General features: G+C 44.6%; 1 protein-coding gene across 3 annotated transcripts in view; it reads left to right on the forward strand.

Annotated features, from left to right (window-relative positions):
* The window catches only part of ap4b1 (adaptor related protein complex 4 subunit beta 1), a 42,421-nt gene extending 16,242 nt beyond the window's left edge, over positions 1 to 26,179 (forward strand). For all 3 annotated transcript variants that reach the window (XM_031794909.1, XM_031794908.1, XM_031794910.1), the window contains exons 7-14: positions 7,539 to 7,637; positions 8,100 to 8,211; positions 8,291 to 8,374; positions 10,091 to 10,194; positions 10,358 to 10,565; positions 24,563 to 24,880; positions 24,993 to 25,093; positions 25,238 to 26,179. In XM_031794909.1, coding sequence (XP_031650769.1) covers positions 7,539 to 7,637; positions 8,100 to 8,211; positions 8,291 to 8,374; positions 10,091 to 10,194; positions 10,358 to 10,565; positions 24,563 to 24,880; positions 24,993 to 25,093; positions 25,238 to 25,741 — 1,530 coding nt within the window. In that variant the 3' untranslated portion in view covers positions 25,742 to 26,179. The remainder of the gene's footprint in view (positions 1 to 7,538; positions 7,638 to 8,099; positions 8,212 to 8,290; positions 8,375 to 10,090; positions 10,195 to 10,357; positions 10,566 to 24,562; positions 24,881 to 24,992; positions 25,094 to 25,237) is intronic.
* Positions 26,180 to 27,246: the final 1,067 nt, after the last annotated feature.

The following is a 27,246-nucleotide window of genomic DNA, read 5'->3' on the forward strand; positions in this document are numbered from 1 at the left end:
CTAGTCTCCCAGTCCCTGCCACCGAAAAACATCCCCACAGCATGATTCTTCCACCACCATGGGTTGGTGCCAGGTTTCCTCCAGATGTGACGCTTGGCTTTCAGGCCAAAGAGTTCAATCTTGGTTTCATCAGAACAGGGAATCTTCTTTCTCATGGTCTGTTAATCCTTTAGGTGCCTTTTTTTGCAAACTCCAAGTGGGCTGTTATGTGCCTTTTACTGAGGAGTGGCTTCCATCTGGCCACTCTACCATAAAGGCCTGATTGGTGGAGTGCTGCAGAGATGGTTGTCCTTCTGGAAGGTTCTCCCATCTCCACAGAGGACCTCTGGAGCTCTGTCAGAGTGACCATCAGGTTCTTGGTCACCTCCTTGACCAAGGTCCTTCTCCCCCGATTGCTCAGTTTGGCCGGGCGGCCAGCTCTAGGAAGAGTCTTGGTGGTTCCAAACTTCTTCCATTTAAGAATGATGGAGGCCACTGTGTTCTTGGCGACCTTCAAACCTACAGAAATGTTTTGGTACTCTTCCCCAGATCTGTGCCTCGACACAATCCTGTCTCGGAGCTCTACAGACAATTCCTTCGACCTCATGGCTTGGTTTTTGCTCTGACATGCACTGTCAACTGTGGGACCTTATAATGACAGGTGTGTGCCTTTCCAAATCATGTTTAATCAATTGAATTTACCACATGTGGACTCCAATCAAGTTGTGGAAACATCTCAAGGATGATCAATGGAATCAGGATGCAACTGAGCTGAATTTTGTGTCTCATAGCAAAGGGTCTGAATACTGATGTAAATAAGGTGTTTCTGTTTTTATTTTTTATAAATTTGCAAATGTTTATAAAAACCTGTTTTCACTTTGTTATTATGTGTAGATTGATGAGGGAAACAATTAATTCAATCCATTTTAGAATAAGGCTGTAACATAAACAAAATGTTGAGAAAGGGAAGGGGTCTGAATACTTTCTGAATGCCCTGTACATTGGTTTGTAGGTACTTCAAATACCTTTGCTATTTGTCTCTGTACTCAATAAATGGTAAAACACCATTTGTGGTGGTGTGCTTTGTTTCTAATGTATGAAACCTGATAAAACATCATGAAACATGTCTCACACAAGATTTTGGCACCGTCAACATTTAGAAGGTTAGTAGGATTTCTTTCTTCTTCTAGAATCCTACAGGCTCTTTATCATACCTTATAGTCCAATACATTATCACCATGGTATTGGTTTATCATTCTCTATACCTTATAGTCCAATACATTATCACCATGGTATTGGTTTATCATTCTCTATACCTTATAGTCCAATACATTATCACCATGGTATTGGTTTAGCATTCTCTATACCTTATAGTCCAATACATTATCACCATGGTATTGGTTTATCATTCTCTATACCTTATAGTCCAATACATTATCACCATGGTATTGGTTTATCATTCTCTATACCTTATAGTCCAATACATTATCACCATGGTATTGGTTTATCATTCTCTATACCTTATAGTCCAATACATTATCACCATGGTATTGGTTTATCATTCTCTATACCTTATAGTCCAATACATTATCCCCATGGTATTGGTTTATCATTCTCTATACCTTATAGTCCAATACATTATCCCCATGGTATTGGTTTATCATTCTCTATACCTTATAGTCCAATACATTATCACCATGGTATTGGTTTATCATTCTCTATACCTTATAGTCCAATACATTATCACCATGGTATTGGTTTATCATTCTCTATACCTTATAGTCCAATACATTATCACCATGGTATTGATTTATCATTCTCTATACCTTATTCTCCAATACATTATCACCATGGTATTGGTTTATCATTCTCTATACCTTATAGTCCAATACATTATCACCATGGTATTGGTTTATCATTCTCTATACCTTATAGTCCAATACATTATCACCATGGTATTGGTTTATCATTCTCTATACCTTATAGTCCAATACATTATCCCCATGGTATTGGTTTATCATTCTCTATACCTTATAGTCCAATACATTATCACCATGGTATTGGTTTATCATTCTCTATACCTTATAGTCCAATACATTATCACCATGGTATTGGTTTAGCATTCTCTATACCTTATAGTCCAATACATTATCACCATGGTATTGGTTTAGCATTCTCTATACCTTATAGTCCAATACATTATCACCATGGTATTGGTTTATCATTCTCTATACCTTATAGTCCAATACATTATCCCCATGGTATTGGTTTATCATTCTCTATACCTTATAGTCCAATACATTATCACCATGGTATTGGTTTATCATTCTCTATACCTTATAGTCCAATACATTATCACCATGGTATTGGTTTAGCATTCTCTATACCTTATAGTCCAATACATTATCACCATGGTATTGGTTTAGCATTCTCTATACCTTATAGTCCAATACATTATCACCACGGTATTGGTTTATCATTCTCTATACCTTATAGTCCAATACATTATCACCATGGTATTGGTTTAGCATTCTCTATACCTTATAGTCCAATACATTATCACCATGGTATTGGTTTAGCATTCTCTATACCTTATAGTCCAATACATTATCACCATGGTATTGGTTTATCATTCTCTATACCTTATAGTCCAATACATTATCACCATGGTATTGGTTTATCATTCTCTATACCTTATAGTCCAATACATTATCACCATGGTATTGGTTTATCATTCTCTATACCTTATAGTCCAATACATTATCACCATGGTATTGGTTTAGCATTCTCTATACCTTATAGTCCAATACATTATCACCATGGTATTGGTTTAGCATTCTCTATACCTTATAGTCCAATACATTATCACCATGGTATTGGTTTATCATTCTCTATACCTTATAGTCCAATACATTATCACCATGGTATTGGTTTATCATTCTCTATACCTTATAGTCCAATACATTATCACCATGGTATTGGTTTATCATTCTCTATACCTTATAGTCCAATACATTATCACCATGGTATTGGTTTATCATTCTCTATACCTTATAGTCCAATACATTATCACCATGGTATTGATTTATCATTCTCTATACCTTATTCTCCAATACATTATCACCATGGTATTGGTTTATCATTCTCTATACCTTATAGTCCAATACATTATCACCATGGTATTGGTTTATCATTCTCTATACCTTATAGTCCAATACATTATCACCATGGTATTGGTTTATCATTCTCTATACCTTATAGTCCAATACATTATCCCCATGGTATTGGTTTATCATTCTCTATACCTTATAGTCCAATACATTATCACCATGGTATTGGTTTATCATTCTCTATACCTTATAGTCCAATACATTATCACCATGGTATTGGTTTAGCATTCTCTATACCTTATAGTCCAATACATTATCACCATGGTATTGGTTTAGCATTCTCTATACCTTATAGTCCAATACATTATCACCATGGTATTGGTTTATCATTCTCTATACCTTATAGTCCAATACATTATCACCATGGTATTGGTTTATCATTCTCTATACCTTATAGTCCAATACATTATCACCATGGTATTGGTTTATCATTCTCTATACCTTATAGTCCAATACATTATCACCATGGTATTGGTTTAGCATTCTCTATACCTTATAGTCCAATACATTATCACCATGGTATTGGTTTAGCATTCTCTATACCTTATAGTCCAATACATTATCACCATGGTATTGGTTTATCATTCTCTATACCTTATAGTCCAATACATTATCACCATGGTATTGGTTTAGCATTCTCTATACCTTATAGTCCAATACATTATCACCACGGTATTGGTTTATCATTCTCTATACCTTATAGTCCAATACATTATCACCATGGTATTGGTTTAGCATTCTCTATACCTTATAGTCCAATACATTATCACCATGGTATTGGTTTAGCATTCTCTATACCTTATAGTCCAATACATTATCACCATGGTATTGGTTTATCATTCTCTATACCTTATAGTCCAATACATTATCACCACGGTATTGGTTTATCATTCTCTATACCTTATAGTCCAATACATTATCACCATGGTATTGGTTTAGCATTCTCTATACCTTATAGTCCAATACATTATCACCACGGTATTGGTTTATCATTCTCTATACCTTATAGTCCAATACATTATCACCATGGTATTGGTTTAGCATTCTCTATACCTTATAGTCCAATACATTATCACCATGGTATTGGTTTAGCATTCTCTATACCTTATAGTCCAATACATTATCACCATGGTATTGGTTTAGCATTCTCTATACCTTATAGTCCAATACATTATCACCATGGTATTGGTTTATCATTCTCTATACCTTATAGTCCAATACATTATCACCATGGTATTGGTTTATCATTCTCTATACCTTATAGTCCAATACATTATCACCATGGTATTGGTTTATCATTCTCTATACCTTATAGTCCAATACATTATCACCATGGTATTGGTTTATCATTCTCTATACCTTATAGTCCAATACATTATCACCATGGTATTGGTTTATCATTCTCTATACCTTATAGTCCAATACATTATCACCATGGTATTGGTTTATCATTCTCTATACCTTATAGTCCAATACATTATCACCATGGTATTGGTTTAGCATTCTCTATACCTTATAGTCCAATACATTATCACCATGGTATTGGTTTAGCATTCTCTATACCTTATAGTCCAATACATTATCACCATGGTATTGGTTTATCATTCTCTATACCTTATAGTCCAATACATTATCACCATGGTATTGGTTTATCATTCTCTATACCTTATAGTCCAATACATTATCACCATGGTATTGGTTTATCATTCTCTATACCTTATAGTCCAATACATTATCACCATGGTATTGGTTTATCATTCTCTATACCTTATAGTCCAATACATTATCACCATGGTATTGGTTTATCATTCTCTATACCTTATAGTCCAATACATTATCACCATGGTATTGGTTTAGCATTCTCTATACCTTATAGTCCAATACATTATCACCATGGTATTGGTTTAGCATTCTCTATACCTTATAGTCCAATACATTATCACCATGGTATTGGTTTAGCATTCTCTATACCTTATAGTCCAATACATTATCACCATGGTATTGGTTTATCATTCTCTATACCTTATAGTCCAATACATTATCACCATGGTATTGGTTTATCATTCTCTATACCTTATAGTCCAATACATTATCACCATGGTATTGGTTTATCATTCTCTATACCTTATAGTCCAATACATTATCACCATGGTATTGGTTTATCATTCTCTATACCTTATAGTCCAATACATTATCACCATGGTATTGGTTTATCATTCTCTATACCTTATAGTCCAATACATTATACATGACCACTATGCTATTGGTCATCTGCTATTGGAGAACTCTTCTGGTTTAGAAATCAAACTCTGGTTTTCTTATTGCAGAGCACATTGTATAGCTGTTTTTAGAGAAGATCGTACTTCGAGATATGGCTCTATGTGTCGGCTATGTCATAAGTGTTGGCTAATATGCAGCTGTCGTTTTTAAACCTCCATTCTAACATACACAGATTTCTATATATATCTATCTAAAATATAAAGGCAACATGTAAAATGTTTCATGAACTGAAATAAAAGATCTCAGAAATGTTCCATAAGCACAAACAGATCCACTACATGACCAACAGGATGTGGACACCTGCTCATCAAACATCTCATTCCAAAATCATGGGCTTTAATATGGAGTTGGTCCCCCCCTTTGCTGCTATAACAGCCTCCTCTCTTCTGGGAAGGCATTAATATGGAGTTGGTCCCCCCCTTTGCTGCTATAACAGCCTCCTCTCTTCTGGGAAGGCATTAATATGGAGTTGGTCCCCCCCTTTGCTGCTATAACAGCCTCCTCTCTTCTGGGAAGGCATTAATATGGAGTTGGTCCCCCCCTTTGCTGCTATAACAGCCTCCACTCTTCTGGGAAGGCATTAATATGGAGTTGGTCCCCCCCTTTGCTGCTATAACAGCCTCCACTCTTCTGGGAAGGCTTTCCACTAGATGTTGGAACATTGCTGTAGGGACTTGCTTCCATTCAGCCACAAGTTAGTGAGGTCAAGCACTGATGTTTTGCGATTAGGCCTGTCTCGCAGTCGGCGTTCCAATTCATCCTCCACCAAACTTTACCGTTGGCACTATGCATTGGGACAGGTAGCTCTCTCCTGGCATCTGCCAAACCCAGATTCGTCTGACGGATTGCCAGATGATGCAGCAGGATTCATCACGTTTGCACTGCTTCAGAGTCCAATAGCAGTGAGCTTGACACCACGCCAGCCGACGCTTGGCATTGGGCATGGTGATCTTAGGCTTGTGTCCGGCTGCTCGGCCATGGAAACCCATTTCATGTAGCTGCTAACGAACAGTTCTTGTGCTGAAGTTTCTTCCAGAGGCAGTTTGGAAGAACAGAGGATTTTTACTCCCTTACGTGCTTCAACACTCGCCTGTCCCGTACTGTGTTTGTGTGGCCGACCACTTCGCGGCTGAGCTGATGCTGCTTCTAGACGTTTCCACTTCACAATAACAGCACTTAACAGTTGACCGGGGCAGCTCTAGCAGGGCAGATATTTGACAAACTGACTTGTTGGAAAGGTGGCATTCTATGACGGTGCCACGTTGAAAGTCACTGAGCTCTTCAGTAAGGCAATTCTACTGCCAATGTTTGTCTATGGAGATTGCATGGCTGTGTGCTCGGTTTTATACATCTGTCAGCAATGGTGAAATAGCCATAATAGCCACATACTTTTGGCTATGAAGTGTATTTATCTTATTTCAGTCTTAATGTTAGTTCTTAACACACTGACAGCAGATTAAGGAGCAGGCCATTGGCCATGCCTTGAATAATTGAAGCTGTTCAAAATGTAATATTAGGAAGGTGTTCTTAATGAGTTGTACACTTAGTGTACATACTGTTCCTAATGTTAATCAGTATAATGTTTGTAATGTTTATATTCAGTGTGTGTAATGTTTATATTCAGTGTGTGTAATGTTTATATTCAGTGTGTGTAATGTTTATATTCAGTGTGTGTAATGTTTATAATCTGTGTGTGCAATGTTTGTAATCAGTGTGTGTAATGTTTATAATCAGTGTGTGTAATGTTTATATTCAGTGTGTGTAATGTTTATATTCAGTGTGTGTAATGTTTATATTCAGTGTGTGTAATGTTTATATTCAGTGTGTGTAATGTTTATATTCAGTGTGTGTAATGTTTATATTCAGTGTGTGTAATGTTTATATTCAGTGTGTGTAATGTTTATATTCAGTGTGTGTAATGTTTATATTCAGTGTGTGTAATGTTTATATTCAGTGTGTGTAATGTTTATATTCAGTGTGTGTAATGTTTATATTCAGTGTGTGTAATGTTTATATTCAGTGTGTGTAATGTTTATAATCAGTGTGTGTAATGTTTATATTCAGTGTGTGTAATGTTTATATTCAGTGTGTGTAATGTTTGTGTTCCAGCTTCTGCTCCGTTCTGAGCCTGGTCTGATGGGGGAACACTACAAGCGCTTCTTCTGCGGCTATGCTGAACCACCTTACATCAAACAGAACAAGATGCAGGTAGGGCCCTGCTGAACCACCTTACATCTAACAGAACAAGATGCAGGTAGGGCCCTGCTGAACCACCTTACATCTAACAGAACAAGATGCAGGTAGGGCCCTGCTGAACCACCTTACATCAAACAGAACAAGATGCAGGTAGGGCCCTGCTGAACCACCTTACATCTAACAGAACAAGATGCAGGTAGGGCCCTGCTGAACCACCTTACATCAAACAGTTAAGGGGAGGAGATTAATTGACTAATCAATAAGGGAGTCAATTATGAGATTAATTGACCAATCAATAAGGGAGTGAATAATTGATTAATTGATTATTTGGTTGTTTTTCTAAACAGTTGAATGTACTGATTGGATCTGGATAAGAGCAGCTGATGAATGTAAATGTAGCTATTTAGGTGCTGGTTGAGTTGGTGAATGATGAGGTAACTGTCTATGGGGATTAATTGATTGATTGATTGTCAGGTGCTGGTTGAGTTGGTGAATGACGACAACGTGGCGATGGTTCTGGACGAGCTGAGAGGATACTGTACTGACGTCAACACTGAGACCTCACAGACTGCTATCAACGCTATAGGTACACACGCAGACCACAGGAGGATGGTGGCACCTTAATTGGGGAGGACGGGCTCATTGTAATGGCTGTCTCTCTGCAGGTAGTATAGGGAGGAGCTACACTGACAGGTGTCTGGCCATCCTCACGGGACTACTGGGGCTGAAGCAAGAACACATCACCTCTGGTACACACTCACACACACACACACTATACAAACACACACACTCTCACACACACACACACACACACACACACACACACACACACACACACACACACACACACACACACACACACACACACACACACACACACACACACTATACAAACTCACAGACACACACTATACAAACACACACACACACACACACTATACAAACTCACACACACACACACTCACACACACACACACACACACACACACACACACACACACACACACACACACTATACAAACACACACACACACACACTATACAAACACACACACACACACACACACACACTATACAAACACACACTCACACACACTATACAAACACACACACACACACTATACAAACACACACTCACACACACACACACACACACACACTATACAAACACATTTACACACACACACACTATACAAACACACACTCACACACACACACACACACACACACACACTATACAAACACACACTCACACACACACACACACACACACTATACAAACACACACACACTCACACACACACACACACACACACTATACAAACACACACTCACACACACACACACACACACACTATACAAACACACACTCACACACACACACACTATACAAACACACACTCACACACACACACACACACTATACAAACACACATTTACACACACACACACACACTATACAAACACACACTCACACACTATACAAACACACACACACACACACACACACACACACACTATACAAACACACACTCACACACTATACAAACACACACTCACACACACACACACACACACACACACACACACACACACACACACACACACACACACTATACAAACACACACTCACACACTATACAAACACACACTCACACACACACACACACACACTATACAAACACACACTCACACACACACACACACACTATACAAACACACACTCACACACTATACAAACACACACTCACACACACACACACACTATACAAACACACACTCACACACACTCACACACACACACACACTATACAAACTCTCACACACACACACACACACACACTATACAAACACACACTCACACACACACACACACACACACACACACTATACAAACACACACTTACACACACACACACACACACACACACTATACAAACACACACTCACACACACACACACACACACTATACAAACACACACTCACACACACACACACACACACACACTATACAAAAAACACTTACACACACACACACACACACTATACAAACACACACTCACACACACACACACACACACACACACTATACAAAAAAACACTTACACACACACACACACACACACACACACTATACAAACACACACTCACACACTATACAAACACACACTCACACACACACACACACTATACAAACACACACTCACACACACACACACACACACTATACAAACACACACTCATTTACACACACACACACACATACTATACAAACACACATTTACACAAGCCACAAATGAACTGTTCTGTACATTAATTTACTTTGAAAGGTGTCAGATGATCCCATAAGGGATGGCATCTCAAAGGGCCAATTGACACAAAAATAAAATGTAATTCATCCATTCCTTAATTCATCCATTAATTCATCCATTCCTTAATTCATCCATTAATTAATTCTCTCCAGCCGTGCTCCAGACTCTGAGGGACTTAGTGTGGGTGTGTCCTCAGTGTGGAGATGCGGTGTGTTCAGCTCTGGAAGGATGGGAGGACAATCTACAGGACAGTCAGGTAGGTGTCTGGCTGTCTGTGTCTGTCTGTCTGCCTGTCTGTCCTGCCTGCCTGCCTGTCTGTCTGTCTGCCTGTCTGTCCATCTGTCTTCCCTGCTGTCTGTTCTGCCTTGTAATGTTTTTGTGTGTGTGTGTGTGTGGGCGTGTGTGTGTGTGTGTGTTAGGGTCGTGGGGCCTTGCTGTGGCTGCTGGGTGTCTATGGGGACAGGGTGACTGGCGCCCCCTATCTGCTGGAGGACTGTATAGACGGGGTGAGGAGTGAGGTGTCAGCGGAGGTCAAGACAGAGCTGCTCACTGCAACACTACGCCTGTTCCTGTCCAGACCTGCTGAGACTCAGGACATGATGGGACGACTGCTGGTCTACTGTATAGGTAGACACACACCCTGCATAGAACCCACTAGCCCTGGGCAGTAGTATACTGTGTCTTACCATATACCGGTACTGATGCACGGACCGGTTTGGGTTTTTACTTTACCTTGTAGAACGATATTTGAATGTTTGATTTGTTGAAAAGGATACACTGTGTGTAATGTCCATTTTTATAGTTTACTATAGTAGTTTACGCTACTTGAGTCATCTCTGTCCACTCTCTCTCTCTTCATGCTGCTTTCCACACAGACCTAGCCCCGCCCCCTGTCACTCAAGGAGCGCTTGTGTTGAGCCTCGACCACGAGACGCGTTCTGGTCAATGCTGATGACAACCACGCTGTTTCCACTTTGCTTCTTAATAGAAATCCACTAGTGTTATATAATGACACTATTAGTTTGTGTTTCTTACATCTACAAACAGCTAGTCTGCCTTTTCTTAACAAGTTGAGCTGACGTCTAGTCAGCCTCTAATCGCTAATGCTAATCCGCCGGATAATACCAGTGATGGTGTAGACCAGCCACACTCAACTTGGGGGCCGCGATGCGCGGGTCTGGACCCAAAGAATGGTCAATCCGGACGTGACAACATTGCATTTTTGTTATTTTTATTTTTTTATTTTTTATTTATTTTACCTTTATTTAACCAGGCAAGTCAGTTAAGAACACATTCTTATTTTCAATGACGGCCTAGGAACAGTGGGTTAACTGCCTGTTCAGGGGCAGAACGACAGATTTGTACCTTGTCAGCTCGGGGGTTTGAACTCACAACCTTCCGGTTACTAGTCCAACGCTCTAACCACTAGGCTACCCTGCCGCCCCGGTCCAGCTAATCAAGCTAAAAGTCTATACATTATTTTTTTGACAGCTTTAAAAAAATTACAAAAATAAACAGTGCGCAGCGGCCTCTTTAACTCAGCAACCTCTCTTTCTCATAGCAACGCCCACCTCTACTAGTGGCCCCGTCTAATCCAATTGCGTGGTTATATGCAAATACGAGAGGCCGCGTCTTTACCCAATCAAATTACACATTAATGCAAATATCCTCTGCGGAACCTTGGGACAAGCAGGCAGAAAGAAACAGAAAGATTTAACCGCGGCTCAACTGTAAATATCACAGATAGGAGTTGAGATAGCAGTATCTTTGTTAATATGGCTTGTTCACTCTGACAACCGTATGTTCGAAGACAAGTGGACTGAACAGTATTTATTCATTCTCCCTTCAACTAGTACCAAACCAATGTGCCTGATATGCAGTGAGTCTGTAGCATCCTGAACTGACATCATATCACTGCATCAACCATCAATCTGTCCTGTGTGCCTGTCTGGGAGAAGAGTATTCTGAGGTCATGACAACAATGATGAAACTGATCAACTTTGAGAGCAACATCATCCCTACAACACCACCTGCTACAAGGCATTCTGACCGAGGCCAATGACAGACATTACATCACACCTTAATCAACTGAACGTTAAGCTGCAGGGACTGGACCACACAGTGTGACAGACATTACATCACACCTTAATCAACTGAACGTTAAGCTGCAGGGACTGGACCACACAGTGTGACAGACATTACATCACACCTTAATCAACTGAACGTTAAGCTGCAGGGACTGGACCACACAGTGTGACAGACATTACATCACACCTTAATCAACTGAACGTTAAGCTGCAGGGACTGGACCACACAGTGTGACAGACATTACATCACACCTTAATCAACTGAACGTTAAGCTGCAGGGACTGGACCACACAGTGTGACAGACATTACATCACACCTTAATCAACTGAACGTTAAGCTGCAGGGACTGGACCACACAGTGTGACAGACATTACATCACACCTTAATCAACTGAACGTTAAGCTGCAGGGACTGGACCACACAGTGTGACAGACATTACATCACACCTTAATCAACTGAACATTAAGCTGCAGGGACTGGACCACACAGTGTGAAAGACATTACATCACACCTTAATCAACTGAACGTTAAGCTGCAGGGACTGGACGACACAGTGTGACAGACATTACATCACACCTTAATCAACTGAACGTTAAGCTGCAGGGAGTGGACCACACAGTGTGACAGACATTACATCACACCTTAATCAACTGAACGTTAAGCTGCAGGGACTGGACCACACAGTGTGACAGACATTACATCACACCTTAATCAACTGAACGTTAAGCTGCAGGGACTGGACCACACAGTGTGACAGACATTACATCACACCTTAATCAACTGAACGTTAAGCTGCAGTGACTGGACCACACAGTGTGACAGACATTACATCACACCTTAATCAACTGAACGTTAAGCTGCAGGGACTGGACCACACAGTGTGACAGACATTACATCACACCTTAATCAACTGAACGTTAAGCTGCAGGGACTGGACCACACAGTGTGACAGACATTACATCACACCTTAATCAACTGAACGTTAAGCTGCAGGGACTGGACCACACAGTGTGACAGACATTACATCACACCTTAATCAACTGAACGTTAAGCTGCAGGGACTGGACCACACAGTGTGACAGACATTACATCACACCTTAATCAACTGAACGTTAAGCTGCAGGGACTGGACCACACAGTGTGACAGACATTACATCACACCTTAATCAACTGAACGTTAAGCTGCAGGGACTGGACCACACAGTGTGACAGACATTACATCACACCTTAATCAACTGAACGTTAAGCTGCAGGGACTGGACCACACAGTGTGACAGACATTACATCACACCATAATCAACTGAACGTTAAGCTGCAGGGACTGGACCACACAGTGTGACTGACATTACATCACACCTTAATCAACTGAACGTTAAGCTGCAGGGACTGGACCACACAGTGTGACAGACATTACATCACACCTTAATCAACTGAACGTTAAGCTGCAGGGACTGGACCACACAGTGTGACAGACATTACATCACACCATAATCAACTGAACGTTAAGCTGCAGGGACTGGACCACACAGTGTGACAGACATTACATCACACCATAATCAACTGAACGTTAAGCTGCAGGGACTGGACCACACAGTGTGACTGACATTACATCACACCTTAATCAACTGAACGTTAAGCTGCAGGGACTGGACCACACAGTGTGAAAGACATTACATCACACCTTAATCAACTGAACGTTAAGCTGCAGGGACTGGACAGCACAGTGTGTGATATGATAACAGCAGTCTGGGCTTTCCAGAAGAAATTGGAGCTTTTCAAGAATGATCTTCAGAGAGAACTTGTCCACTTCCCCGATCTTCTGGTGCAAAGCAGGGAGACAAAGATGTTGCCAACCGCGTTGATTTCATCCAGTAGCTGATGGAGAACGTCAAGGCTCGTTTTGATGACCTCTTCATGGTCACAAATGTGACAACGTTGTCAGAAGAAACAAAATAGATGTTTAGATGGGTAGATGTTACATCACAGCAGATGGAGTTGATTGAGCTGCAATACAACGTGTCTTTGAGGCTGGTGACCATGTCACTTCCTGGGGAAAGATGGTGCCTGCAGCTGACGTTCCTTTGCTCAAGAAACTGGCACTATACATCCTGACCATGGCTCCACATTTTATTATTTTATTTAACCTTTATTTTAAGAACAAATTCTCATTTACAATGACGGCCTACCTATTCACACATACAGCTGTGAATCAGCCTTCTCCACAATTAACTTCAGTAAAAACAAACGAGGCTCACCAATGAACACCTGCACCAGTGTCTCAGAGTTGCTCTCACACCATTTGTACCAAAGGTCAAAGCCTGTAGTCATTTCTCTCATTACTGCAGGGCAAGGCCCAGAGTGACTTATACAGGAAGATGGCCAACAGTGACGTTCTGTCCGTTCAGTGACGTTCTGTCCGTTCAGTGACGTTCTGTCCGTTCAGTGACGTTCCGTCCGTTCAGTGACGTTCCGTCCGTTCAGTGACGTTCTGACCGTTCAGTGAAGTTCTGACCGTTCAGTGACATTCTGACCATTCAGTGATGTTCCGTCCGTTCAGTGACGTTCCGTCTTTTCAGTGATGTTCTGACCGTTCAGTGACGTTCCGTCTTTTCAGTGACGTTCCGACCGTTCAGTGACGTTCCGTCCGTTCAGTGACGTTCCGTCCATTCAGTGACGTTCCGTCCATTCAGTGACGTTCTGACCGTTCAGTGACGTTCAGTGACGTTCAGTGACGTTCCGTCCGTTCAGTGACGTTCTGTCCGTTCAGTGACGTTCTGTAAATAGGCGAAGCGTTAATATGTTAGCTACATACATCACTACTCGTAAAGCACCCTGGGATCACTCACTACTCATAAAGCACCCTGGGATCACTACTCACTACTCATAAAGCACCCTGGGATCACTCACTACTCGTAAAGCACCCTGGGATCACTCACTACTCGTAAAGCACCCTGGGATCACTCACTACTCATAAAGCACCCTGGGATCACTGACTACTCATAAAGCACCCTGGGATCACTCACTACTCATAAAGCACCCTGGGATCACTCACTACTCATAAAGCACCCTGGGATCACTCACTACTCCTAAAGCACCCTGGGATCACTCACTGCTCATAAAGCACCCTGGGATCACTACTCATAAAGCACCCTGGGATCACTCACTACTCATAAAGCACCCTGGGATCACTCACTGCTCATAAAGCACCCTGGGATCACTCACTACTCACTACTCATAAAGCACCCTGGGATCACTCACTGCTCATAAAACACCCTGGGATCACTCACTACTCGTAAAGCACCCTGGGATCACTCACTACTCGTAAAGCACCCTGGGATCACTCACTACTCATAAAGCACCCTGGGATCACTCACTACTCATAAAGCACCCTGGGATCACTCACTACTCATAAAGCACCCTGGGATCACTCACTACTCATAAAGCACCCTGGGATCACTCACTACTCATAAAGCACCCTGGGATCACTCACTACTCCTAAAGCACCCTGGGATCACTCACTGCTCATAAAGCACCCTGGGATCACTACTCATAAAGCACCCTGGGATCACTCACTACTCATAAAGCACCCTGGGATCACTCACTGCTCATAAAGCACCCTGGGATCACTCACTACTCACTACTCATAAAGCACCCTGGGATCACTCACTGCTCATAAAGCAGCCTGGGATCACTCACTACTCACTACTCATAAAGCACCCTGGGATCACTCACTACTCATAAAGCACCCTGGGATCACTCACTGCTCATAAAGCACCCTGGGATCACTCACTACTCACTACTCATAAAGCACCCTGGGATCACTACTCATAAAGCACCCTGGGATCACTCACTACTCATAAAGCACTCTGGGATCACTCACTACTCATAAAGCACCCTGGGATCACTACTCACTACTCATAAAGCACCCTGGGATCACTACTCACTACTCATAGAGCACCCTGGGATCACTACTCACTACTCATAAAGCACCCTGGGATCACTACTCACTACTCATACAGCACCCTGGGATCACTACTCACTACTCATGAAGCACCCTGGGATCACTACTCACTACTCATAAAGCACCCTGGGATCACTACTCACTACTCATAGAGCACCCTGGGATCACTACTCACTACTCATAAAGCACCCTGGGATCACTACTCACTACTCGTAAAGCACCCTGGGATCACTACTCACTACTCATAGAGCACCCTGGGATCACTACTCACTACTCATGAAGCACCCTGGGATCACTCACTACTCATACAGCACCCTGGGATCACTACTCACTACTCATGAAGCACCCTGGGATCACTACTCACTACTCATAAAGCACCCTGGGATCACTACTCATAAAGCACCCTGGGATCACTACTCACTACTCATAAAACACCCTGGGATCACTACTCACTACTCATAAAACACCCTGGGATCACTACTCACTACTCATACAGCACCCTGGGATCACTACTCACTACTCATACAGCACTCTGGGATCACTACTCACTACTCATGAAGCACCCTGGGATCACTACTCACTACTCATACAGCACCCTGGGATCACTACTCATGAAGCACCCTGGGATCACTACTCACTACTCATATAGCACCCTGGGATCACTACTCACTACTCATAAAGCACCCTGGGATCACTACTCACTACTCATACAGCACCCTGGGATCACTACTCACTACTCATGAAGCACCCTGGGATCACTACTCACTACTCATAAAGCACCCTGGGATCACTACTCACTACTCATACAGCACCCTGGGATCACTACTCACTACTCATGAAGCACCCTGGGATCACTACTCACTACTCATAGAGCACCCTGGGATCACTACTCACTACTCATAGAGCACCCTGGGATCACTACTCCTAAAGCACCCTGGGATCACTACTCACTACTCATAAAGCACCCTGGGATCACTCACTACTCCTAAAGCACCCTGGGATCACTACTCACTACTCATAAAGCACCCTGGGATCACTACTCACTACTCATGAAGCACCCTGGGATCACTACTCACTACTCGAAAAGCACCCTGGGATCACTCACTACTCATAAAACACCCTGGGATCACTACTCACTACTCATAAAGCACCCTGGGATCACTCACTACTCATAAAGCACCCTGGGATCACTCACTACTCATAAACCACCCTGGGATCACTACTCACTACTCGTAAAGCACCCTGGGATCACTACTCACTACTCATAAAGCACCCTGGGATCACTACTCATAAAGCACCCTGGGATCACTACTCACTACTCATAGAGCACCCTGGGATCACTACTCATAAAGCACCCTGGGATCACTACTCACTTCTCATAAAGCACCCTGGGATCACTACTCACTACTCATAAAGCACCCTGGGATCAATCACTACTCATAAAGCACCCTGGGATCACTCACTACTCGTAAAGCACCCTGGGATCACTCACTACTCGTAAAGCACCCTGGGATCACTCACTACTCATAAAGCACCCTGGGATCACTACTCACTACTCATAAAGCACCCTGGGATCACTACTCACTACTCATAATGCACCCTGGGATCACTCACTACTCATAAAGCACCCTGGGATCACTACTCACTACTCATAAAGCACCCTGAGATCACTCACTACTCATAAAGCACCCTGGGATCACTCACTACTCATGAAGCACCCTGGGATCACTCACTACTCATAAAGCACCCTGAGATCACTCACTACTCATAAAGCACCCTGGGATCACTCACTACTTATAAAACACCCTGGGATCACTCACTACTCGTAAAGCACCCTGGGATCACTCACTACTCGTAAAGCACCCTGGGATCACTCACTACTCATAAAGCACCCTGGGATCACTCACTACTCATGAAGCACCCTGGGATCACTACTCACTACTCATAGAGCACCCTGGGATCACTACTCACTACTCATACAGCACCCTGGGATCACTACTCACTACTCATAAAGCACCCTGGGATCACTACTCACTACTCATACAGCACCCTGGGATCACTACTCACTACTCATGAAGCACCCTGGGATCACTACTCACTACTCATAGAGCACCCTGGGATCACTACTCACTACTCATACAGCACCCTGGGATCACTACTCACTACTCATGAAGCACCCTGGGATCACTACTCACTACTCATAGAGCACCCTGGGATCACTACTCACTACTCATACAGCACCCTGGGATCACTACTCATACAGCACCCTGGGATCACTACTCACTACTCATGCAGCACCCTGGGATCACTACTCACTACTCATAGAGCACCCTGGGATCACTACTCACTACTCATACAGCACCCTGGGATCACTACTCACTACTCATGAAGCACCCTGGGATCACTACTCACTACTCATAGAGCACCCTGGGATCACTACTCACTACTCATAGAGCACCCTGGGATCACTACTCCTAAAGCACCCTGGGATCACTACTCACTACTCATAAAGCACCCTGGGATCACTACTCACTACTCATAGAGCACCCTGGGATCACTACTCACTACTCATAAAGCACCCTGGGATCACTACTCACTACTCATACAGCACCCTGGGATCACTACTCACTACTCATGAAGCACCCTGGGATCACTACTCACTACTCATAAAGCACCCTGGGATCACTACTCACTACTCATACAGCACCCTGGGATCACTACTCACTACTCATACAGCACCCTGGGATCACTACTCACTACTCATAGAGCACCCTGGGATCACTACTCACTACTCATAGAGCACCCTGGGATCACTACTCACTACTCGTAAAGCACCCTGGGATCACTACTCACTACTCATGAAGCACCCTGGGATCACTACTCACTACTCATAGAGCACCCTGGGATCACTGCTCACTACTCATAAAGCACCCTGGGATCACTACTCACTACTCGTAAAGCACCCTGGGATCACTACTCATAAAGCACCCTGGGATCACTGCTCACTACTCATAAAGCACCCTGGGATCACTACTCATGAAGCACCCTGGGATCACTACTCACTACTCATAGAGCACCCTGGGATCACTGCTCACTACTCATAAAGCACCCTGGGATCACTACTCACTACTCGTAAAGCACCCTGGGATCACTACTCACTACTCATAAAGCACCCTGGGATCACTACTCACTACTCATAAAGCACCCTGGGATCACTACTCGTAAAGCACCCTGGGATCACTAGTCACTACTCATAGAGCACCCTGGGATCACTACTCACTACTCATAGAGCACCCTGGGATCACTACTCACTACTCATAGAGCACCCTGGGATCACTACTCACTACTCATAGAGCACCCTGGGATCACTACTCACTACTCGTAAAGCACCCTGGGATCACTACTCACTACTCATAGAGCACCCTGGGATCACTGCTCACTACTCATAAAGCACCCTGGGATCACTACTCACTACTCATAAAGCACCCTGGGATCACTACTCACTACTCATAGAGCACCCTGGGATCACTACTCACTACTCATAGAGCACCCTGGGATCACTACTCACTACTCATAGAGCACCCTGGGATCACTACTCACTACTCATAGAGCACCCTGGGATCACTGCTCACTACTCATAGAGCACCCTGGGATCACTACTCACTACTCATAGAGCACCCTGGGATCACTACTCACTACTCATAGAGCACCCTGGGATCACTACTCACTACTCATAGAGCACCCTGGGATCACTACTCACTACTCATAGAACACCCTGGGATCACTACTCACTACTCATAGAGCACCCTGGGATCACTACTCACTACTCGTAAAGCACCCTGGGATCACTACTCACTACTCATAGAGCACCCTGGGATCACTACTCACTACTCATAGAGCACCCTGGGATCACTACTCACTACTCATAGAGCACCCTGGGATCACTACTCACTACTCATAAAACACCCTGGGGTCACTACTCCTAAAGCACCCTGGGATCACTACTCACTACTCATAAAACACCCTGGGGTCACTACTCCTAAAGCACCCTGGGATCACTACTCATGAAGCACCCTGGGATCACTACTCACTACTCATAGAGCACCCTGGGATCACTACTCACTACTCATAGAGCACCCTGGGATCACTACTCACTACTCATAGAGCACCCTGGGATCACTACTCACTACTCGTAAAGCACCCTGGGATCACTACTCACTACTCATAGAGCACCCTGGGATCACTGCTCACTACTCATAAAGCACCCTGGGATCACTACTCACTACTCATAAAGCACCCTGGGATCACTACTCACTACTCATAGAGCACCCTGGGATCACTACTCACTACTCATAGAGCACCCTGGGATCACTACTCACTACTCATAGAGCACCCTGGGATCACTACTCACTACTCATAGAGCACCCTGGGATCACTGCTCACTACTCATAGAGCACCCTGGGATCACTACTCACTACTCATAGAGCACCCTGGGATCACTACTCACTACTCATAGAGCACCCTGGGATCACTACTCACTACTCATAGAGCACCCTGGGATCACTACTCACTACTCATAGAACACCCTGGGATCACTACTCACTACTCATAGAGCACCCTGGGATCACTACTCACTACTCGTAAAGCACCCTGGGATCACTACTCACTACTCATAGAGCACCCTGGGATCACTACTCACTACTCATAGAGCACCCTGGGATCACTACTCACTACTCATAGAGCACCCTGGGATCACTACTCACTACTCATAGAGCACCCTGGGATCACTACTCACTACTCATAGAACACCCTGGGATCACTACTCACTACTCATAAAACACCCTGGGGTCACTACTCCTAAAGCACCCTGGGATCACTACTCACTACTCATAAAACACCCTGGGATCACTACTCACTACTCATAAAACACCCTGGGGTCACTACTCCTAAAGCACCCTGGGATCACTACTCACTACTCATAGAGCACCCTGGGATCACTACTCACTACTCATAGAACACCCTGGGATCACTACTCACTACTCATAAAGCACCCTGGGATCACTACTCACTACTCCTAAAGCACCCTGGGATCACTACTCACTACTCATAAAACACCCTGGGGTCACTACTCATGAAGCACCCTGGGGTCACTACTCACTACTCATAAAACACCCTGGGATCACTACTCACTACTCATAGAACACCCTGGGATCACTACTCACTACTCATAAAACACCCTGGGATCACTACTCACTACTCATAGAACACCCTGGGATCACTACTCACTACTCATAGAACACCCTGGGATCACTACTCACTACTCATAGAACACCCTGGGATCACTACTCACTACTCATAGAACACCCTGGGATCACTACTCACTACTCATAGAACACCCTGGGATCACTACTCACTACTCATAGAACACCCTGGGATCACTACTCACTACTCATAAAACACCCTGGGATCACTACTCACTACTCATGAAGCACCCTGGGGTCACTACTCACTACTCATAAAACACCCTGGGATCACTACTCACTACTCATAGAACACCCTGGGATCACTACTCACTACTCATAAAACACCCTGGGGTCACTACTCACTACTCATAAAACACCCTGGGATCACTACTCACTACTCATAGAACACCCTGGGATCACTACTCACTACTCATGAAGCACCCTGGGGTCACTACTCCTAAAGCACCCTGGGGTCACTACTCCTAAAGCACCCTGGGATCACTACTCATGACGCACCCTGGGGTCACTACTCATAGAGCACCCTGGGATCACTACTCACTACTCATAAAGCACCCTGGGGTCACTACTCATGAAGCACCCTGGGGTCACTACTCATGAAGCACCCTGGGGTCACTACTCATAGAGCACCCTGGGATCACTACTCACTACTCATAGAGCACCCTGGGATCACTACTCACTACTCATAGAGCACCCTGGGATCACTACTCACTACTCATAGAGCACCCTGGGATCACTGCTCACTACTCATAGAGCACCCTGGGATCACTACTCACTACTCATAGAGCACCCTGGGATCACTACTCACTACTCATAGAGCACCCTGGGATCACTACTCACTACTCATAGAGCACCCTGGGATCACTACTCACTACTCATAGAACACCCTGGGATCACTACTCACTACTCATAGAGCACCCTGGGATCACTACTCACTACTCGTAAAGCACCCTGGGATCACTACTCACTACTCATAGAGCACCCTGGGATCACTACTCACTACTCATAGAGCACCCTGGGATCACTACTCACTACTCATAGAGCACCCTGGGATCACTACTCACTACTCATAAAACACCCTGGGGTCACTACTCCTAAAGCACCCTGGGATCACTACTCACTACTCATAAAACACCCTGGGGTCACTACTCCTAAAGCACCCTGGGATCACTACTCATGAAGCACCCTGGGATCACTACTCACTACTCATAGAGCACCCTGGGATCACTACTCACTACTCATAGAGCACCCTGGGATCACTACTCACTACTCATAGAGCACCCTGGGATCACTACTCACTACTCGTAAAGCACCCTGGGATCACTACTCACTACTCATAGAGCACCCTGGGATCACTGCTCACTACTCATAAAGCACCCTGGGATCACTACTCACTACTCATAAAGCACCCTGGGATCACTACTCACTACTCATAGAGCACCCTGGGATCACTACTCACTACTCATAGAGCACCCTGGGATCACTACTCACTACTCATAGAGCACCCTGGGATCACTACTCACTACTCATAGAGCACCCTGGGATCACTGCTCACTACTCATAGAGCACCCTGGGATCACTACTCACTACTCATAGAGCACCCTGGGATCACTACTCACTACTCATAGAGCACCCTGGGATCACTACTCACTACTCATAGAGCACCCTGGGATCACTACTCACTACTCATAGAACACCCTGGGATCACTACTCACTACTCATAGAGCACCCTGGGATCACTACTCACTACTCGTAAAGCACCCTGGGATCACTACTCACTACTCATAGAGCACCCTGGGATCACTACTCACTACTCATAGAGCACCCTGGGATCACTACTCACTACTCATAGAGCACCCTGGGATCACTACTCACTACTCATAGAACACCCTGGGATCACTACTCACTACTCATAAAACACCCTGGGGTCACTACTCCTAAAGCACCCTGGGATCACTACTCACTACTCATAAAACACCCTGGGATCACTACTCACTACTCATAAAACACCCTGGGGTCACTACTCCTAAAGCACCCTGGGATCACTACTCACTACTCATAGAGCACCCTGGGATCACTACTCACTACTCATAGAACACCCTGGGATCACTACTCACTACTCATAAAGCACCCTGGGATCACTACTCACTACTCCTAAAGCACCCTGGGATCACTACTCACTACTCATAAAACACCCTGGGGTCACTACTCATGAAGCACCCTGGGGTCACTACTCACTACTCATAAAACACCCTGGGATCACTACTCACTACTCATAGAACACCCTGGGATCACTACTCACTACTCATAAAACACCCTGGGATCACTACTCACTACTCATAGAACACCCTGGGATCACTACTCACTACTCATAGAACACCCTGGGATCACTACTCACTACTCATAGAACACCCTGGGATCACTACTCACTACTCATAGAACACCCTGGGATCACTACTCACTACTCATAGAACACCCTGGGATCACTACTCACTACTCATAGAACACCCTGGGATCACTACTCACTACTCATAAAACACCCTGGGATCACTACTCACTACTCATGAAGCACCCTGGGGTCACTACTCACTACTCATAAAACACCCTGGGATCACTACTCACTACTCATAGAACACCCTGGGATCACTACTCACTACTCATAAAACACCCTGGGGTCACTACTCACTACTCATAAAACACCCTGGGATCACTACTCACTACTCATAGAACACCCTGGGATCACTACTCACTACTCATGAAGCACCCTGGGGTCACTACTCCTAAAGCACCCTGGGGTCACTACTCCTAAAGCACCCTGGGATCACTACTCATGAAGCACCCTGGGGTCACTACTCATAGAGCACCCTGGGATCACTACTCACTACTCATAAAGCACCCTGGGGTCACTACTCATGAAGCACCCTGGGGTCACTACTCATGAAGCACCCTGGGGTCACTACTCATAGAGCACCCTGGGATCACTACTCACTACTCATAAAGCACCCTGGGGTCACTACTCATGAAGCACCCTGGGGTCACTACTCCTAAAGCACCCTGGGGTCACTACTCCTAAAGCACCCTGGGATCACTACTCATGAAGCACCCTGGGATCACTACTCATAAAGCAAATTAAGAACTTATAAAAATGTGAATATAAAAATACCGTCATGCCATTTTAAATGTATATTCTGTGCTATATTTATTTTGCCCAGCCCTAACATACACACACCGTTGCATAGGTACACGCACACCACATAGTTCATTAATAAGGAATATATTTGGTATGCTTCACATTAACTATCTGTGTGTTTCAGAGGAGGAAGTGGACATGTGTGTGCGTGACCAGGCCCTGCTGTACTACCGGCTGTTGCATTGTGGGATTGAGGAGGTCCGTCAGGTCCTCCAGGGTGGACGACGGTCAGACCCCTCTCTGGGGCCTCTGATTGGACGGCCCCCTGAGCCCATCAGCCAATGGGCATCCAGCTTCAATACCTTGGAGCCTCTAACCCTCGGAGCCTCTACTGTGGGGAACTCTGACCCCGCGACCCCCAAGCCCTCCACACTGACTCCCAACACCCTGACCTCTAACGCTGAAGCCATGACCCCTACACCAGGAGACCCCCACCTTCCAGGTGATCATCTGTCTGCTGCTGGGAAAAACATGTTTTGACATTCACCACCAATGGCTGTGCGTATGTCATCTTTTCCTAAACATCTCTCTCTCTCTTCCTCCCCCATCTCCAGACTGCAGTAGTGGAGCTCTGAGTCTGTCTGTGTCTCCAGCTCTGACCCCTGAGGAGTTTGAACGCCTGTGGCTGCAGCTGGAGAAGGGGGCGTGTCTGGAGGTGTGTGTGTACAGTAATTTGGCGAAAAACAGGATATTAAGTACCATCAACTGTCAGTGTTTTAGTATGACACACAGGGGTAACAGTTGGCTTCTGGTTCTGTTTTCTTTAGGTGTCTGTGACAATTTCTTTGTTATTTTCTAGGTGTGTGTGGCGTGTCCTGTTCCCCGCTGTTCCCCAGAGGGCCTGCAGGTGGCACTACAGCTGGTCAACATCCAGACGCTGGCTTTCACCCCCCCAAACACACACCCCTGGAGGGTGTACCTCTACACACACACCTCACACATCTCTACAAAGACACCACACACACTCATACTGGCAGAACTACTACACACTGGAGGAGAGGGAGAGAAAGAGGAAGAGGAGGAGGGAGAGGAAGAGGGGGAGGGAGAGGAAGAGGGAGAGAAAGAGGGGGAGGGAGAGAAAGAGGGGGAGGGAGAGAAAGAGGGGGAGAAGGAGGGGGAGGAAGAGGGGGAGGGGGAGGAAGAGGGGGATAAGGAGGGACAGGAAGAGGGGGATGGAGAGAGAGAGAAGGAAAAAGGCTTGCTAGTGGTAATGAGACAGCATCCAGGAGACCAGACAGCTCTGAGAGGATTCCTGTCTGTTCTCACTACTGTCCTACACACACTGTCCACACACACAGCCTGAACACACACACACAGCCTGAACACACACACACAGCCTGAACATACACAGCCGGAACACACACACACACAGCCTGAACACACACTCACACAGCCTGAACACTCACACACTCACACAGCCTGAACACACACACACACAGCCTGAACACTCACACACTCACACAGCCTGAACACACACACACACAGCCTGAACACTCACACACTCACACAGCCTGAACACACACTCACACAGCCTGAACACACACTCACACAGCCTGAACACACACACACAGCCTGAACACACACTCACACAGCCTGAACACACACACACACAGCCTGAACACACACACAGCCTGAACACACACACAGCCTGAACACACACACACACAGCCTTAGCACATACACCTAAGAGGCAGCATGGATGTGTTTCCTGTAGAAGCAATAAAGGATGGAATATGCTCTTTGGGTGTGTGTTTGTAGAGTAACTGATTACCATGCCAGGGATCATCAACTAGATTCAACCGTGGGAACCCCTCCCACACTGCCCAGTTCACTCTCAGACTAGAGAAGGTCTATAGAGACTAGTCAACTAGATTCAACCGTGGGAACCCCTCCCACACTGCCCAGTTCACTCTCAGACTAGAGAAGGTCTATAGAGACTAGTCAACTAGATTCAACCGTGGGAACCCCTCCCACACTGCCCAGTTCACTCTCAGACTAGAGAAGGTCTATAGAGACTAGTCAACTAGATTCAACCGTGGGAACCCCTCCCACACTGCCCAGTTCACTCTCAGACTAGAGAAGGTCTATAGAGTCAACTAGTCATACTAGAGAAGGTCTATAGAGACTAGTCAACTAGTCAGACTAGAGAAGGTTTATAGAGTCAACTAGTCAGACTAGAGAATGTCTACAGAGACAACTAGTCAGACTAGAGAAGGTCTATAGAGACAACTAGTCAAACTAGAGAAGGTCTATAGAGACAACTAGTCAGACTAGAGAAGGTCTATTGAGACAACTAGTCAGACTAGAGAAGGTCTATAGAGACTAGTCAACTAGTCAGACTAGAGAAGGTTTATAGAGACAACTAGTCAGACTAGAGAAGGGCTATAGAGACAACTAGTCAGACTAGAGGAGGTCTATAGAGACAACTAGTCAGACTAGAGAAAGTCTATGGAGACAACTAGCCTGAAATCCACAACCTGTTTCACCGAACATTCAAATCCTTTTTCTCTGTAATTGCTAAAGTGGAAAGGAGTGGAATTATAGCAGAAACAGACTGGTTCCCAGGCTATAGGGGGTTTCCTATTGGACAGACTCGTTCTCAGGCTATAGATCAGCCTATTGGACAGACTGGTTCCCAGGCTATAGATCAGCCTATTGGACAGACTGGTTCCCAGGCTATAGGTCAGCCTATTGGACAGACTGGTTCCCAGGCTATAGATCAGCCTATTGGGCAGACTGGTTCCGAGGCTATAGGTAAGCCTATTGGGCAGACTGGTTCCCAGGCTATAGATCAGCCTATTGGGCAGA

This window comes from Oncorhynchus kisutch, linkage group LG17 (assembly GCF_002021735.2).
Source record: "Oncorhynchus kisutch isolate 150728-3 linkage group LG17, Okis_V2, whole genome shotgun sequence".
Taxonomy (NCBI): Eukaryota; Metazoa; Chordata; class Actinopteri; order Salmoniformes; family Salmonidae; genus Oncorhynchus; species Oncorhynchus kisutch.